General features: G+C 30.8%; 1 protein-coding gene and 1 long non-coding RNA gene across 3 annotated transcripts; one reads left to right on the top strand and one right to left on the bottom strand.

Annotated features, from left to right (window-relative positions):
• Positions 1–462: 462 nt before the first annotated feature.
• Positions 463–1,735, bottom strand: LOC130441177 (uncharacterized). Of its 2 annotated transcripts, none has more exons than XR_008909593.1 (2): positions 1,605–1,735; positions 463–1,329 (listed from the first exon to the last, which is right to left on the bottom strand). It is a non-coding gene; the product is annotated as an uncharacterized LOC130441177 (long non-coding RNA). The 2 variants fall into 2 exon arrangements; XR_008909594.1 differs by lacking the exon at positions 1,605–1,735 and adding an exon at positions 1,471–1,542 and having other exon boundaries at positions 1,068–1,329.
• Positions 1,736–9,126: 7,391 nt separating this feature from the next.
• LOC130441729 (phospholipase A2-like) lies at positions 9,127–13,390 on the top strand. The gene is made up of 5 exons (XM_056775511.1): positions 9,127–9,130; positions 11,514–11,636; positions 12,079–12,238; positions 12,820–12,978; positions 13,275–13,390. The coding sequence occupies exons 1-5, from the start codon at positions 9,127–9,129 to the stop codon at positions 13,351–13,353; spliced, it is 525 nt and encodes a 174-aa protein (XP_056631489.1). The 3' UTR covers positions 13,354–13,390.
• The last annotated feature ends 519 nt before the right edge of the window (positions 13,391–13,909 follow it).

Below are 13,909 nucleotides of genomic sequence, written 5' to 3'. Positions count from 1 at the left end.
TGTTTTATTTATTTTCATTTTGCTACAGGCAGCTAACATATAAATAGTTCCACATGTTTCAATTCTATAGAAACATTTTTAACAAAGAATTTAATTCTGTATCAAATTCTTGCAGGAAAAGTCATGCATATGCAAATTAATCAAAGGAAACTGAATCTGGTGAACAAAATCCGGAAAAGTATTACATTGGCAACAAAAAAATGACAACTGATGCACTAAATAGTCTTCAAAATCAAATTGCTTTGTGATGAGGCAGTAGCTATGATTAATCAAAAACATGTAATTCAAGTCAATTAAAAAACAAGTCCAATTAGAAACGCGACGCTAATAAATAACAACTTGTAACTATAACATACATATACGAATCAGCATAATATAGAAATGTTCTTTGAGGCACTTTTCAATTTACACAGAAAGTAACAAATCAATACTCTATTAAACCGATGGAAATAAAACAAAAAATGAATCTATTAATTATATTCACTTTGAATCAACACATAGTTAACAACGTAATGCTCCATGGACGTGATTTATTTCCAATGGAATACATCAACTTAAAAATTTATATATTTTTTGCTACTTACACAATATAAACCAAAATCTATGAAGAACTCTGTGCAAAGTTTTCTAAAAAAATTTCAACGAAGTTAATTATTATTGAGTTAAAAGAGTTAGGTACCTTAAAAATCGTAAGGCTGGACACTAAAATTGTCTGAGTACTTTATTTGGGGTTCTGAGCTCTAAAATCCGTTAATTTCACGTGTTATGTAAATATTTTAAAAATGGTAAACCTACCCTCGAAGCACCCAAGGATATTGTTTGTATTTTTAAGTTTATAAAAGACTCTTTTACAACAGAAAATTCAATTACGTATTCTGATCAGCGCTGCGGCCAAAAACTACCTCTTTTGTAAACTGATTACACAATTTATACTTAATCATACATTTTTAAACATTCAGATTTCACCTGAAATGCCAAAATATTTTAGATAATACTCAAACAACGAACTTAACGTAGACAGCCTAAGCACAACACAAATATAGAAATGTCGTTGTTCGCAACACTTGTCACTTTTTACAAAATATTTTATTTTCGAAAATACACTTATTACAAACTTTTTGGATTTTGAATAGTACTTAAATAGATTTTACTACAACGAAGGTTACAATAAAGATATTACTATACAAAAAGTCGTGAAAAACATGTGTTTTGTTATTTTATAATATCTCATCTGCTGATTAAGACTGTCGGCCGGCAAGAGTCTTCTGTTTCCTTATCTTACATTTCTATATTAATCCACTTTTTCCCAATGGAAACTTTATAAATGTCCTAAAAAAGAAATAACCGATAAATTTATTTTTCCCTTAAAAAAATAATCCTGTATTTCGAAAAAATCTAAAATAACGATCGTTAATCACAAAATAAATCACCGAAGGTGGAAAATCAATTTTTAAAAACTTTATTTATTACTTTACACTTAAAATGTTAAGAACCCGTTACGGTTTTAGGTTGTCACTAAATTAAAACATCCTCCAAATAAAAGGTTTATTGATTTTTGGTCAAAAATATAACACAACGTGGTGAGTGAAAAACTACTAGCTAACCTTACAATTAATACATAATGTCGCGCCAAAAGTGCCAATGAATGGATCATTGACAAACTGCACTGTTGCCAACTCTATAATTTATAAAATCTCAACATAAAAAACTCCCGACAATAAAATTTACGTTTTCTTATATGACAACTAACTGACTGATTAATTAACATGTCTCTTTTATTTATACATAATGTGTACGTTATGATAAGCGAAATTTTATAGTGTCGTCAGCTTCTTCTATATGGGGTTCTTGGAAATGAGTGCCATAACTCCTCCCTCCTGAAGTTTCAGCTTCCATGGGGTGCAGCTAAGGAAGGTGAACATCTTCGGGTTGATTTTCTTGGATTGGTTTTTTGCGTCGAATTATTTTAAGGGTCCAGTATAAACATAGAAAGATTAGGAGACAATAAATTATCATCGTCCAAGTGCTTGGAATATAGGAAGGTGTATAGCTCTTAAAATTTGGAGTATTTCTGAAAATTCTTTCTCGGAGGGTATTGAGGTCATCTAGGTCTATTTTTTGGAGGCTAAAATTAGGAATCTTGTTAATGACATTTTCATGATTGGGTATGTATAATCTTGGGATAAAAATGGGTTGGCTTTCAGCTTCTATTGGGCCATTATTTATTATAACTTCGGAATTTATGGTAATTTGACAGGATGCTAGGTAGGTACCAATGTAGTTGAGGATTTCTTCTTGTTGGTGACAGCTTAATCGGATGTTTGTGTTCTTGGGAAGGACGACGATCCACTGGTTTGATTCTTCGAGTCTTTTTGATAATATTTGAGAGTTACTTAGGAGCATCTGACGGCAGGTGGAAGTGGTCTTGAGGTTTAGAAGTTGAACTTCACATGGACTGTTGGAGTCAACTCGATGTAAGTTCATCTCTTGACACATATATTCTTGTCTAGCTAATTTTACGCATGGTTCGTCCAAAAGTTTGTAGTACAATTCATTTTTTAATAGAAATTTATTTTGAGGAATGATAACCTTCAACTGACTCTCACTCTGAATTGGTATGGGATACAAATGATAAAGTTCGAAATCAAAAGCATTAGGCTACAGATACATGTAAAATATATGTGATTTTGTTGTTTCTTATGTAATAGGAGACTTTTATTAAATTTTCAAAAATTGGAATATTGTTTATCTTTAGTTTTATAGGCACTCGATCTTTATTGACATTACTGTATAGTTTTTCCAAAAGTTTGAACAATTCACTAGGTTTTATTATACTTGGGTGCATGATCCCAACTTTTGCAAATGATACTGAATTTTCTATATCTTGTAATATTGAATTTAATATTTCGTACAAATTCAAGATTTGGAAGATTACGTCTCTTATGAAGGCAGTTGTCTCAAAGCTAGATTGATTCCCTATATATGAATCAATTGATTCCAATTTGCGTTGTAATATAAATTGATTTTGGTTTATTTGTTGAATACTTTTATTAAAATTGTCTATTAGAGATATTGCTACGGAATTTTGAGTTTTAATTTTATCACTTAATTGATTTTGGTTTTGTTGAAGTTGTCTAATAAGGGTGTCGTAACGTTCTCCGTCATTAGAGTCTAAGTTTCCACTAATAGTTTTGAAAATTGAACCGAGTCCATTGATTAACTCTCGTTTGGTTCTGTTTTCGTGAGGTAGTAATTCTGCTAATTGTGTTTCTATTTTTCTTTCCGCAAATTTTAAGAAATGTTTGTGATTAGTTATTTCCTTTTGACAAATTTTGTTTTTGATTGCAGTATCAAAAATTTGTATTTGCTTATTTTTTAATTTTGAAATTGTATAACTATGGGATTTATATCATAATAATAAAATATTGAGTGATAGTATTCGGTTACTTTTACGGTGCTAAGTTTCACGGGTAGTAGACCAGAGTTATCTTGGAGGTTTCTAAGTGTAATTATTTCTTTGAATCCGAGGATTCCGGGTAACCTGAAATGATAATTACGTGTCAAATGAATATATTCTTTTTAAAGGCCGTTTTATGTTACTCATATGAATTTTTCCGTGCTTTGCCGTCGACTACTTTGCGTTTGGTATTTACTGATTTGATATTAACCGGTTTATGAAATTTGTTTGCGTTTTTCTGTCTCTTTTTCTTTTTTATAAAAATCTTTTGGTTTGCTACAAATAATTCAGGACCTTCTCGATTTTTATTTATTATTTCTAATCGATTGTCTTTTTGATTAGATAAATCAGCATTGATTTTGGCATACAATAATTTGGAACGTTCTTTATGTTTATTAACATAGTCATTGATTAGAAGTTTATCGATATCGATATCGAATGGATCATTGTCGGTAATATGTCCGTTAATTATATCCATTGGTTTCAATTTAGTAGCCGAATGTAATGTATTATTATATGCTAGTATAGCATTTGTCATTTTAGTTTCTATAGGTGTGTTGGAAAATCCTTCTGAATTTAACAGTCTTAAATGATCTATTATCGTTGAATGAAATCGTTCTATAATTCCGTTCGATTGAGGGTGATCAGGGGAACAAAAATGAATTTTGATTTTATGTAATCCTAGTAATTCTGTAATTACCGTATTTTTGAATTCTGTGCCATTATCGCAAATAATTTGATTTGGTATACCGTGATGGGAAAAGTATTTTATCAATTTGTTCGCTATTTCCACTTCCAGAAAGTGTATTTAACTGGTATGCTTGGGCATATTTAGAAAAACTATCAATTATCGTTAAAAATTTTGAGTTTTCAAAAGTGAAGGAATCTATGTGGATGATTTCGAATGGTTTATTCGCAGTCGGTGTCAAATTCATTTTTAAATTTACAGGATGCCTATCATATTTGCACTGTTGGCATATTTCACACTCGTTAATAAATGTTTGAATAGATTTTTTCATTTCCGGCCAATAATACCTTTCTTTGATTCTTTGAAGAGTTTCATTAATTCCGCGGTGGTTTGATTTACTTTCATGATAATTTTTTATTATTTCTTTGATATCGTCCTTGTTTGTGACATCTAGCAATTTTATGGTACATCTTTTTAGTTTTATAGATGATGACTTGAAATATTTTTGTAAGCAAGCTGAAAATGGTTCGTAAAGGCTAGGATCTTCGAAGTATAGATGATATTGAACATTTGGAATTATATATTCTTTAATAAGATTGATTACATCATTTTCAAAATTATTTTTAGATAGCTGAACTAGGAACCGTTGTTTATTGCCGAATAAAACGATTCTTTTTATTTTTGCGGGTGAATGTAAAACTGATTTAAGGAATATTTGATTTTTGCCATAATTAACAGCACATTCAATCGACGGTATGCCTATAATTGGATTTTCATCATAATTCGAATGTATTGTATCTCCGCTATCAGTTACATCTTTATTTTGTTGGTCACTAGAGTTTTCCTGAATGTCGTCTTCTGCAATTGTTTCTTAAATGTTAACTATCATTGAGAAATCGTCATTGTCTTGTAGGTTATTGTCGATCGTGGTGTCGTTTATTTGTTTATTGGTAATTGGTGAAGGGGTATTTAAGGTTTGATTCGTTTGTTTTGACGTACTAGGGTTATTGTAATAATTTGAAGTTTCGCCTAAAATTTCATCGACATCTTTCCAAAATGTCTTATCGTTCCAAAATGAATTGGTATCTTTAGTATGGAGTTCTATTCGCGATAAACCATATACATTATTTGATTTTCCTTTTCTATAGAAAATTTTATAGTCAAATTCTTCTAATTTAATTCTCCAACGAAGTAATTTGGAATTTGGTTCTTTTAAAGAGTTTAACCACACGAGAGGTTTATGATCTGTTATTATATTGAACTGACGGCCATATAAATATGGACGAAAGTATTTTGTTGCCCAAACAATAGCAAGTAGCTCCTTCTCAATTGTAGAGTACTTTTGCTCTGAGTCATTGAGTGTTTTTGAAGCATATGCTATAGGGAGATCTTGTCCGATAGGACCTTGTGATAAGATAGCACCTAGTGCTACATTAGAAGCATCGATAGTAAGATTAAATGTTTTATTGAAGTCTGGATATTGTAATATTGGTTCGTTAGTCAATAGAGTTTTACAAGTCTCAAAACATGTCAAGTATTCGTTGTTAAGTTCAATTTTTGCACCCTTTTTTAAACATTTCGTGAAAGGTTTGGTTACTCGTGCAAAGTCTTTTATAAAACGTCTGTGGTATCCAAGTAATCCTAAGAATCCTTTGAGTTGCTTGGGTGTTTTAGGAATTGGATAGTCAAGTATTGCTTGAATTTTTTCAGGGTTTGGCTTAACTCCAACTGGCGTAACCACGTGGCCTAGATAAGCAACTTCTTTCCTTAGGAACTGCGATTTATCCAGCTGAACTTTAAAGTTTGCTTCTCTGAGTCTTTGGAAAACCGTTTTTAAGCGTTCTAAATGTTCTTGTAAAGAGGTTGAATACACAATAATGTCGTCTAGGTATACAAGGCACATCTCGTTTTGTATACCTCTTAATATATTATCGGCAACACTTTGGAACGTTGCTGGCGCATTTTTCAATCCGAAAGGCATGCGCAGAAACTCCCAATGGCCATTTTCGGTGTTGAATGCTGTTTTTTCAATGTCCTTTTCTTCCATCTCTATTTGATGGAACCCACTAGCTAGGTCAATTGTAGAAAAGTATTGACAATTTCCTAATTTACTAAGTAGTTCTGTAATATTTGATAGTGGGTATCGATCCTCTATAGTCTTCTCGTTTAATTTTCTATAGTCGATGACTACCCTCCATTTTTGTTGATTACTGGCATCTAATTTTTTGCTTACGACCCATATAGGGGAAGACCAGGGTGAATTTGAAGGCCTTATAATATTAGAATTTAGCATCTTTTGAATTTGATTAGCAACTTCTTGCTTATGTATGAAAGGGTACTGATAAGTTTTTGAATATATAGGTATTTCGTCCATTGTTCGTATGTTATGTTTAATTTTATTTGTAAACGATAGTGGTTCGCCCTCTTTATAAAATATATCGCTATATTCTTGACAAAGTTTTAGTATTTTTTCCTTTTCTTCTTTGTTCATGTGATCCGTTCTAATTTTGTTAAGGTCTAATGGTGTGTTGTGTGAGTCAATATTATTTAGGTCAACGTTTTGTAATTCGTGTTCGTCAAAGCTTTCTACTTGAAATGGTTCTGAAAAATCTAATGATACGGTACTGTCGGATTTATTTAATATTGTTGTTAGAGCATATCCATTTCTTGCAGTAGTAAGACATTGTGGAATTTCTCAGTTATAAAAATTTTGATAAGGTACAATAACATCTCCATGAGTGACACTTGTTTTTATTTTAACAACTTGTTGTGTTCTAGGGGATACAGTTACAAGATTAAGGTCAACGTTAACTTCGTGATAATGTAGTTTTATTTTACTAGAAGGAGTGATAAGAAATCCTTCTTGGAAATTTAATTTTGCTTGTAATATCTTTAAATTGTCTAATCCTATAAGTCCATCAAAAACATTATGAAATTTGAAAAGATAAAATTTTAATTTTGTTGGACTCGGGAGTTTAAATATGTTTGAGGCCGGAATGTCGGCTCGATATTTATGGGCAGACTTTTGAAATACTGTTGTTACTACGAAAGGGTCATTTTTAATTTCGCTAGAATAGTATTTAAAAGCCAAGTCGGGATTTATAAATGATCGACTTGATCCGGTATCTACGAGAAATTTTAGATTATATTCAGGTAAAATGATATAAGGTAATTCACTTGATTTGACGTTATTAAAAGGTATTATGATAGGATTGTTATTTATAGGCGAATTTTCCGAGGCACTTAACGAAAATTTTCGTTTCTATCTACTCTATCGTCATTATTAGAATTAGAATTATTTAGGTAAAGTTGATCAGTAGTATGATCAGAATCATCATAATTATTATTCAAATATTCCCAATTTTCGGGACCATAGTTTTCTTGAATATCGACGTTATATAATTCTTCAGAAGTATAGTTCGGCCTTTTAGATTGTCTAAAATTATTTGTAGATGGCGGCGGCCTTTTATATATTGGTTGATTTTGAGTACTTGAAGCGGTAGCTCATGTGCTAATGGACATGGGTGTTGGCTTAGGAAAGTTTGCGTTCGGATTTGACCTGAAGACGTTTACATTTTGATTGGGCCTGTTGAAAACTTGCGACGCTCTAGGAAAATTTTGATATGTAGTTCTTGGATTTATTGGGATTGGTTGTGAAGGAAAGTTGTTCTGTCTTGTGAACAAATTATTCGGAGTTTGAGAATTGAATGTTTGTGAACTGGAACTGAGCGAATTAAAATTTCGATTCGGATTTTGGATAGGTGATTGATAATTAGGTTTGAAATCATATACTGGTCTCGAGTTATTTTTAAAAGGTTGTATTCTATGATTATTTCTCGATGGATTTTGTAAATAGTGCACGTTTTCCTCTTGTAAAACGAATTGCATTGCTTCGCTTAACGAGTTTGGTTTCATACAACGTATTGTAGTCCCGATAGGTTCTTTTAGTCCAGAAAAAAAAGTTTTCAACGTTAAATTTTGGTATAATTGTCGTTTTAAATGTTTACCTTCTTCTGTAGATTCGTGAAGTTTACATAACTGCAAAGTAAGTTCAAAATGTGTAAGCACTTATCGTAAAATGATTGTGGGCTTTCATTAGAACTTTGTCTTAACATTACAAGATCCCTATTGAGACATACTTCATCTCGCTGATCCGAGAAATTTCTCATCAAGACATCTTTCAATTCGTTCGAAGTATTACATGTTTGGATATTAATTACTGTCTTAGCTTTACCCTTTATTTTTGCTATTATCGAATTCAACAAATAAACATTTTGGAAATTATTATGATTAGTTCTATCAATGAAATTGCTTATGAGTGATTCGCTAACAGAAATAAATCTATTCAAGTCATTTGGATTTCCGTCAAAATCAGGAATACAATTTGAATATTCCCATTTAAAAGATTGTACCGCCATATCTATTTGATTATTTACTGTACTACTTGAATTTGTCGGGTTAGAGTCAGTAGTGGTTTCTAATAATAAATTATTCAATGCTCGAGTTAGTTCGTTAATAGTTACTTCAGAATTCATAAATTGTACTTACAGAACATAAAGGATGATTTTAAACATGCCTTATTAGCTATGATAACTCACGACAGGATTCTCGCAGATTTTGGGCAATATGGGTCCCAGATCTCGTTGAATAGTTGGTAGCGGCTTGAACAGATCCTCAGTGGATGGAAGAGACCAAACATATGGTAACTCACTGCACAAATGTCCTCTACAATAATTCAGCAAATGTAGCTAAGTGTTCGATTTATTTCGGTAAATCGTTAAAACGAAATCGCACATACGATATGTTCGACCCGAAAAATCCTACTGACTGCGCCAAATAAATCACCGAAGGTGGAAAATCAATTTTTAAAAAACTTTATTTATTACTTTACACTTAAAAAACTCCCGACAATAAAATTTACGTTTTCCTATATGACAACTAACTGACTGATTAATTAACATGTCTCTTTTATTTATACATAATGTGTACGTTATGATAAGCGAAATTTTATAGTGTCGTCAGCTTCTTCTATATGGGGTTCTTGGAAATGAGTGCCATAACTCACATCATGTATAGAAGCCATGTGTGATAAAACACCATAGATAAACTAAATACGGAGGACTTTTAAATGCAAGTACATTTCTAATGCAATTCGCAGGCGAATTGGAAATACGAGAAACAATAACTTTATTCGCGGGTCTGATTCCGAATTAGGTTAGGAGCCGTCGCATGCGCACTTTCAAAATTGTCGTCCATGAGAAGAGGAGGATATTTATGAAAGACCATAGAGAGAGCCGTGAACGGTAATTTTGAAAGTGCGCATGCGATCGGTACCTGAGGTGATTTGGAATAAGACCTGCGAATAAAGCATGCTACCATTTCTAATGCGATTCAATGCTAAAAATCGTGCTGACATGGTCCGCAGAGGCTGCAATCTCCAAGATTTTTATTTCGTGCCGTGCAAGACACATGCGCACAATTATTTATTAATAATTCAAATGTAGCCCAATGTACAGAATTTTTACATTATGTATAACGAGTAGAGCATAACTTTTTAAATCTGGTAAGTTTTTATTTACAAACTCTAAGGAATTCGTTTTTTTTTAGAATCTGATATATAATAAATTCGAGTTTAAATTAAGTCTCATTTCAAAATTGTCTATGTTTCTATGTATAGAATTTACGTTCAATTGACTGCATAATCCAACTGGCACTGACCTAGTTTCCCTTGTGTTATCAATAATTATTTTTTATATGTCTAATTTTTATCGCTGACAAATTTCTTTTCGCTTTTATCTTTGTGGGTGCAGTTCTATCAATATCCGTCAAAATAAACAAATGTTTATCGAGTATTTTTAAATCTTTATCATTAAAAAGTAAACAAGAGTCATTTGGAAATATAGTAGATGTATAGTATAGTAGATGCTAGTATTCAAAACAATAATGTTTTTTTTTTTATTTTTCTCACCTTCCTATACTAAAAAGTGTTGTAGAATTTTTGTGGATCAGGTGAAGTAAATAATAAACTCGTGAAAACTGAATACTTTAATTAAAACTCGTAACTCGAACGTTTACAAGTAAAGCAAATAACCGACTGACTCTAGTAAAAATACGATACATTTTTAGACCTCTTTAAACAAGAACAGAGCGTCATTCTTATCGTTAGCAAAACATACACATAAACGAAAAACTAAACCAGTAGATATAAAAACGTTCAACAAATGTATCGATTACAAAAAACTCGTATGTCAGCCTAAAAATGCCGACACGCTAGTCAGTGATGCTTTTAAACACTTCAATAAAAAGGTAATTGTCAATACGACAATATTTTCTATTAGTGAAATGTTTAACTCAATATTGGAGCACAGAATTTGTGTTTAATATGTCAATTAAAAGTATCACATGATAACTGATTGGAGGTCTTCCATCACGTGACTAATACGTCGCAATAATTTTCAAATGAATCAAATTAAAAATTTTGACAATTCAGTAGAATTAATCGTTATGACTAATAATCCAAAGGTCTGCCTTTTAAGAATGTATAATTAAAAAAGGAATTCAATTTGTAAATTGTTTGTATTTTACTTATATCTGCTGTTGTTAATGTTGATTATTATACGGTTCAAATATAATCAGGCACTTGATTGATTTCACAGAAATTCACAAATTATACAAATTTATAAACACTATTTACCACTAATAAAATAAACATTGTAATCTTACCGTCCAATGACATCTTAGGTATTACAAAATGTCAAAAGTTTACAAGATCATGTAATATATTCGTATTTACCGATGTGAAATTAAATAAAAGTCAAATTAGTTCTTGAAAGAACTGATTTCAACAATAAATACACGTTCAATCTAAAAATCACCTAAAAACTACATAGTAAATAAAGGTCACATAACCTTAAATTTAGGTAACGTCAAATTTTAGTAAAGTTAGTTATTCATGTTACGTCAATTATTCAATTTAAAGCAAATATTACGTCCAGTTGGTATTTTGAAAAAGACAATCGATCTTATGTTGTTATGTTTAATTTCTAATGATATTCTTATTTCTATTTAATCGTCTTTTCGCCTTCGTTAAATATGAGAATGTATATACAAATTTTAATTTTTCTCGCTGTATTTCCTAATATAATACAATGTCCAGCACCTTGATTATTATGGTCCAAATTTGATTAATTGTATCAATATTAAATCGGTAACTGCAAAAAGTAAGTGATTAAATCGATCCTGATATTAAACTTTCGATTATGAAAAGGGTATAAATCGTCAAAATGTTAACTGCAAATTGAAAAATAGCCCAGATGACTTTTTTAATAATTACAAAGTTTTTATTTGTCATTTTGTATTGTTTTAAAGTAGAGGGTTATAAAATTGTGTGGGATAATTTCGCAAATGATATAGATTTAAATCGAGTTAATGAATTCCTTTTAGGAAAAATTGAGGAACTTCATTTACCAAATTGGTTTTTTATTTATCCTGGTAAGATTATTTTTCTGTCAGAAATCTGTTTCATATAGATTCTTTTTTTTATATTAAAAAATATATTGTTATGCAAAATTAGATGTTGCAGAATTTGACATTATTGAACTATAGTTATCACTACAATTATTTACTGTCGATTTTAACGGCTTCAACACGTAGGTCCGTTCTTGTTTCTTTTGTGTGTCAGTAAACTTCCGGTTTATTAGAAGAACTGTTCTTGTGTTGTGTTCATTATTACCACCACTTTCTGCCTGTATATTAGATGCCGAGTTTTTTCAATTATCCTATATCTGGACTCGTCCTATTGTTTTTACTTTTTATTTTATTGGTGTAAACAATTACGACGCGAAAATAAAAAAGAATCTTGGTTACCAATCATTATTTTCATCATTTTAGATAATAAACTGATAGTCAAATTCCATAATATTTTGAATTATAGGAACTAAATGGTGTGGAGTAGGTAATATAGCTGACAATGAAAACGATCTAGGATTTGAAAGGGAAACTGACAAATGTTGTAGGCAACATGATAACTGTCCGGATGTAATTTTAGGACATCAAACGAAGTACAATTTGACAAATCCGAATTTTTTCACACGGTAATTAATTTTTAATAATTCCTTATATACTATTCTAATAGCGGTTATAATCCGAAAACCGATTTAATTTGTAAATAATGAAATTACGTTCAATAAATTTTTACTCAATATTTACGTTAAATATTAACGTCTTTCTAAGTTCCTTCGTATTTGAATAAAAATCTATTGGCTACTTTATGAAAATTGTCGGCCATTTTCTACATTTCGTATTGTCTACAGAACTGAACTTTTCGTTCTTACAAAACTGTCATAGATGTTATTACCATAGATATATTAATATTTTCACTATATCTATGGTTACAACCGATACGTAATCAATAATAAACTGAATTTTGATAAAGATCAAAATAGATGGAATCGTCAATTTTTACCTGTTTTTTGAAATTAATTATACCGAAAGAGACTTAAAATGTGACCTGCTAATTCGGAACTTCTACCTACTAAACAAACTATGAACAACACGTTCCGAACTACCCCGTAATCAAGCCTACGAACAAAACTAATGTTGTTTTTGGTTCAGCTTCTTAATTCATAGTTTCAATTAATTTATGGAGTTTTGCATCGTGAAAAGTCTGTTTCAGGTTAAGCTGTATGTGTGATGTAGCTTTTTACAACTGCTTAAAGTCTGTTAGACGAGATTCGGCTAAACAAATAGGACTAATATATTTTACAGCTCTAGGAACACAATGCTTCAGGGAAGAATATCCAATAGTGGATTGTCATACATATTCATTTATTCCGTAAGTATATAATTGGTATTTTGAAAATGTTTATGCTGCCAAATCTTTTAAACAATATATAAAGTTTTATACATGAGTTCATTACAATGATCGTTTCATTTTAACGCCACATTTGTTCTGTAAACTATTTTTAAATGCACTCAAACATCCAAAATGTAATAATTGTACGATTTTAGAGACCACTGCAAAACTTTTATTAAGCAAGACTATTTTCAATTGAAAAGGTTTTGTTCTTGATTTAATAATATAGAAGCAGGTCTGTACTGGCAGCTTCCATTTGTACATTTTTGTTTTAGTAAAAGAAAATGCATCCAATATGAAATAGACGATACAAAGGAGAAGAAGTATCAATGGTTTGATCTTAAAAATTTTTGAAATTTGGTTATATGAATGGAAATAAATAAAATATCAATATAATTCGACATGTTTATTTAATAAAAATAACGATACCCCACCAACAAAACTTTATTTAACAATATTTGTGGGATTGTTTTGACAAAAACAAAATTCTATTTTTTTCTACTCACTATTCACAATAAATCAATGTTTGTACATGGAGGAATCAAACTAATCTTTCGTTCTTTATCGTGTTAAGTGTGTACGGAACAATTTGCTGGTCACAAAATTTTGATTCACATTTTAATCAGCAGCTTTGTTCATGAGATAAAATCCATTGACTTCACCCTCCGTGAACGATAAGTTTGAAAGTGTTGCATGCGTTTGGTCCCTAAACTGATTCGGAATTTGACCCGTGAACAAAGCTAGAACTAACTGCTCGTGATTATTCGGAATTAGAAGTTATGACAGTAATCTGTCTAAATTTTCTGTACGTTTATAAGACGTTGCCACGCTTCGTTATTTATAAACTATAACTATCCGTTAAATTTACAAATTTTTTGTTTCTAGAACAAACTGATTACGAATATTTCCA

Source organism: Diorhabda sublineata, chromosome 3 (assembly GCF_026230105.1).
Source record: "Diorhabda sublineata isolate icDioSubl1.1 chromosome 3, icDioSubl1.1, whole genome shotgun sequence".
In the NCBI taxonomy this organism is placed as follows: Eukaryota; Metazoa; Arthropoda; class Insecta; order Coleoptera; family Chrysomelidae; genus Diorhabda; species Diorhabda sublineata.
Note: the sequence above shows the minus strand (reverse complement) of the source record. Positions and strands in the feature narration are given on the sequence as shown.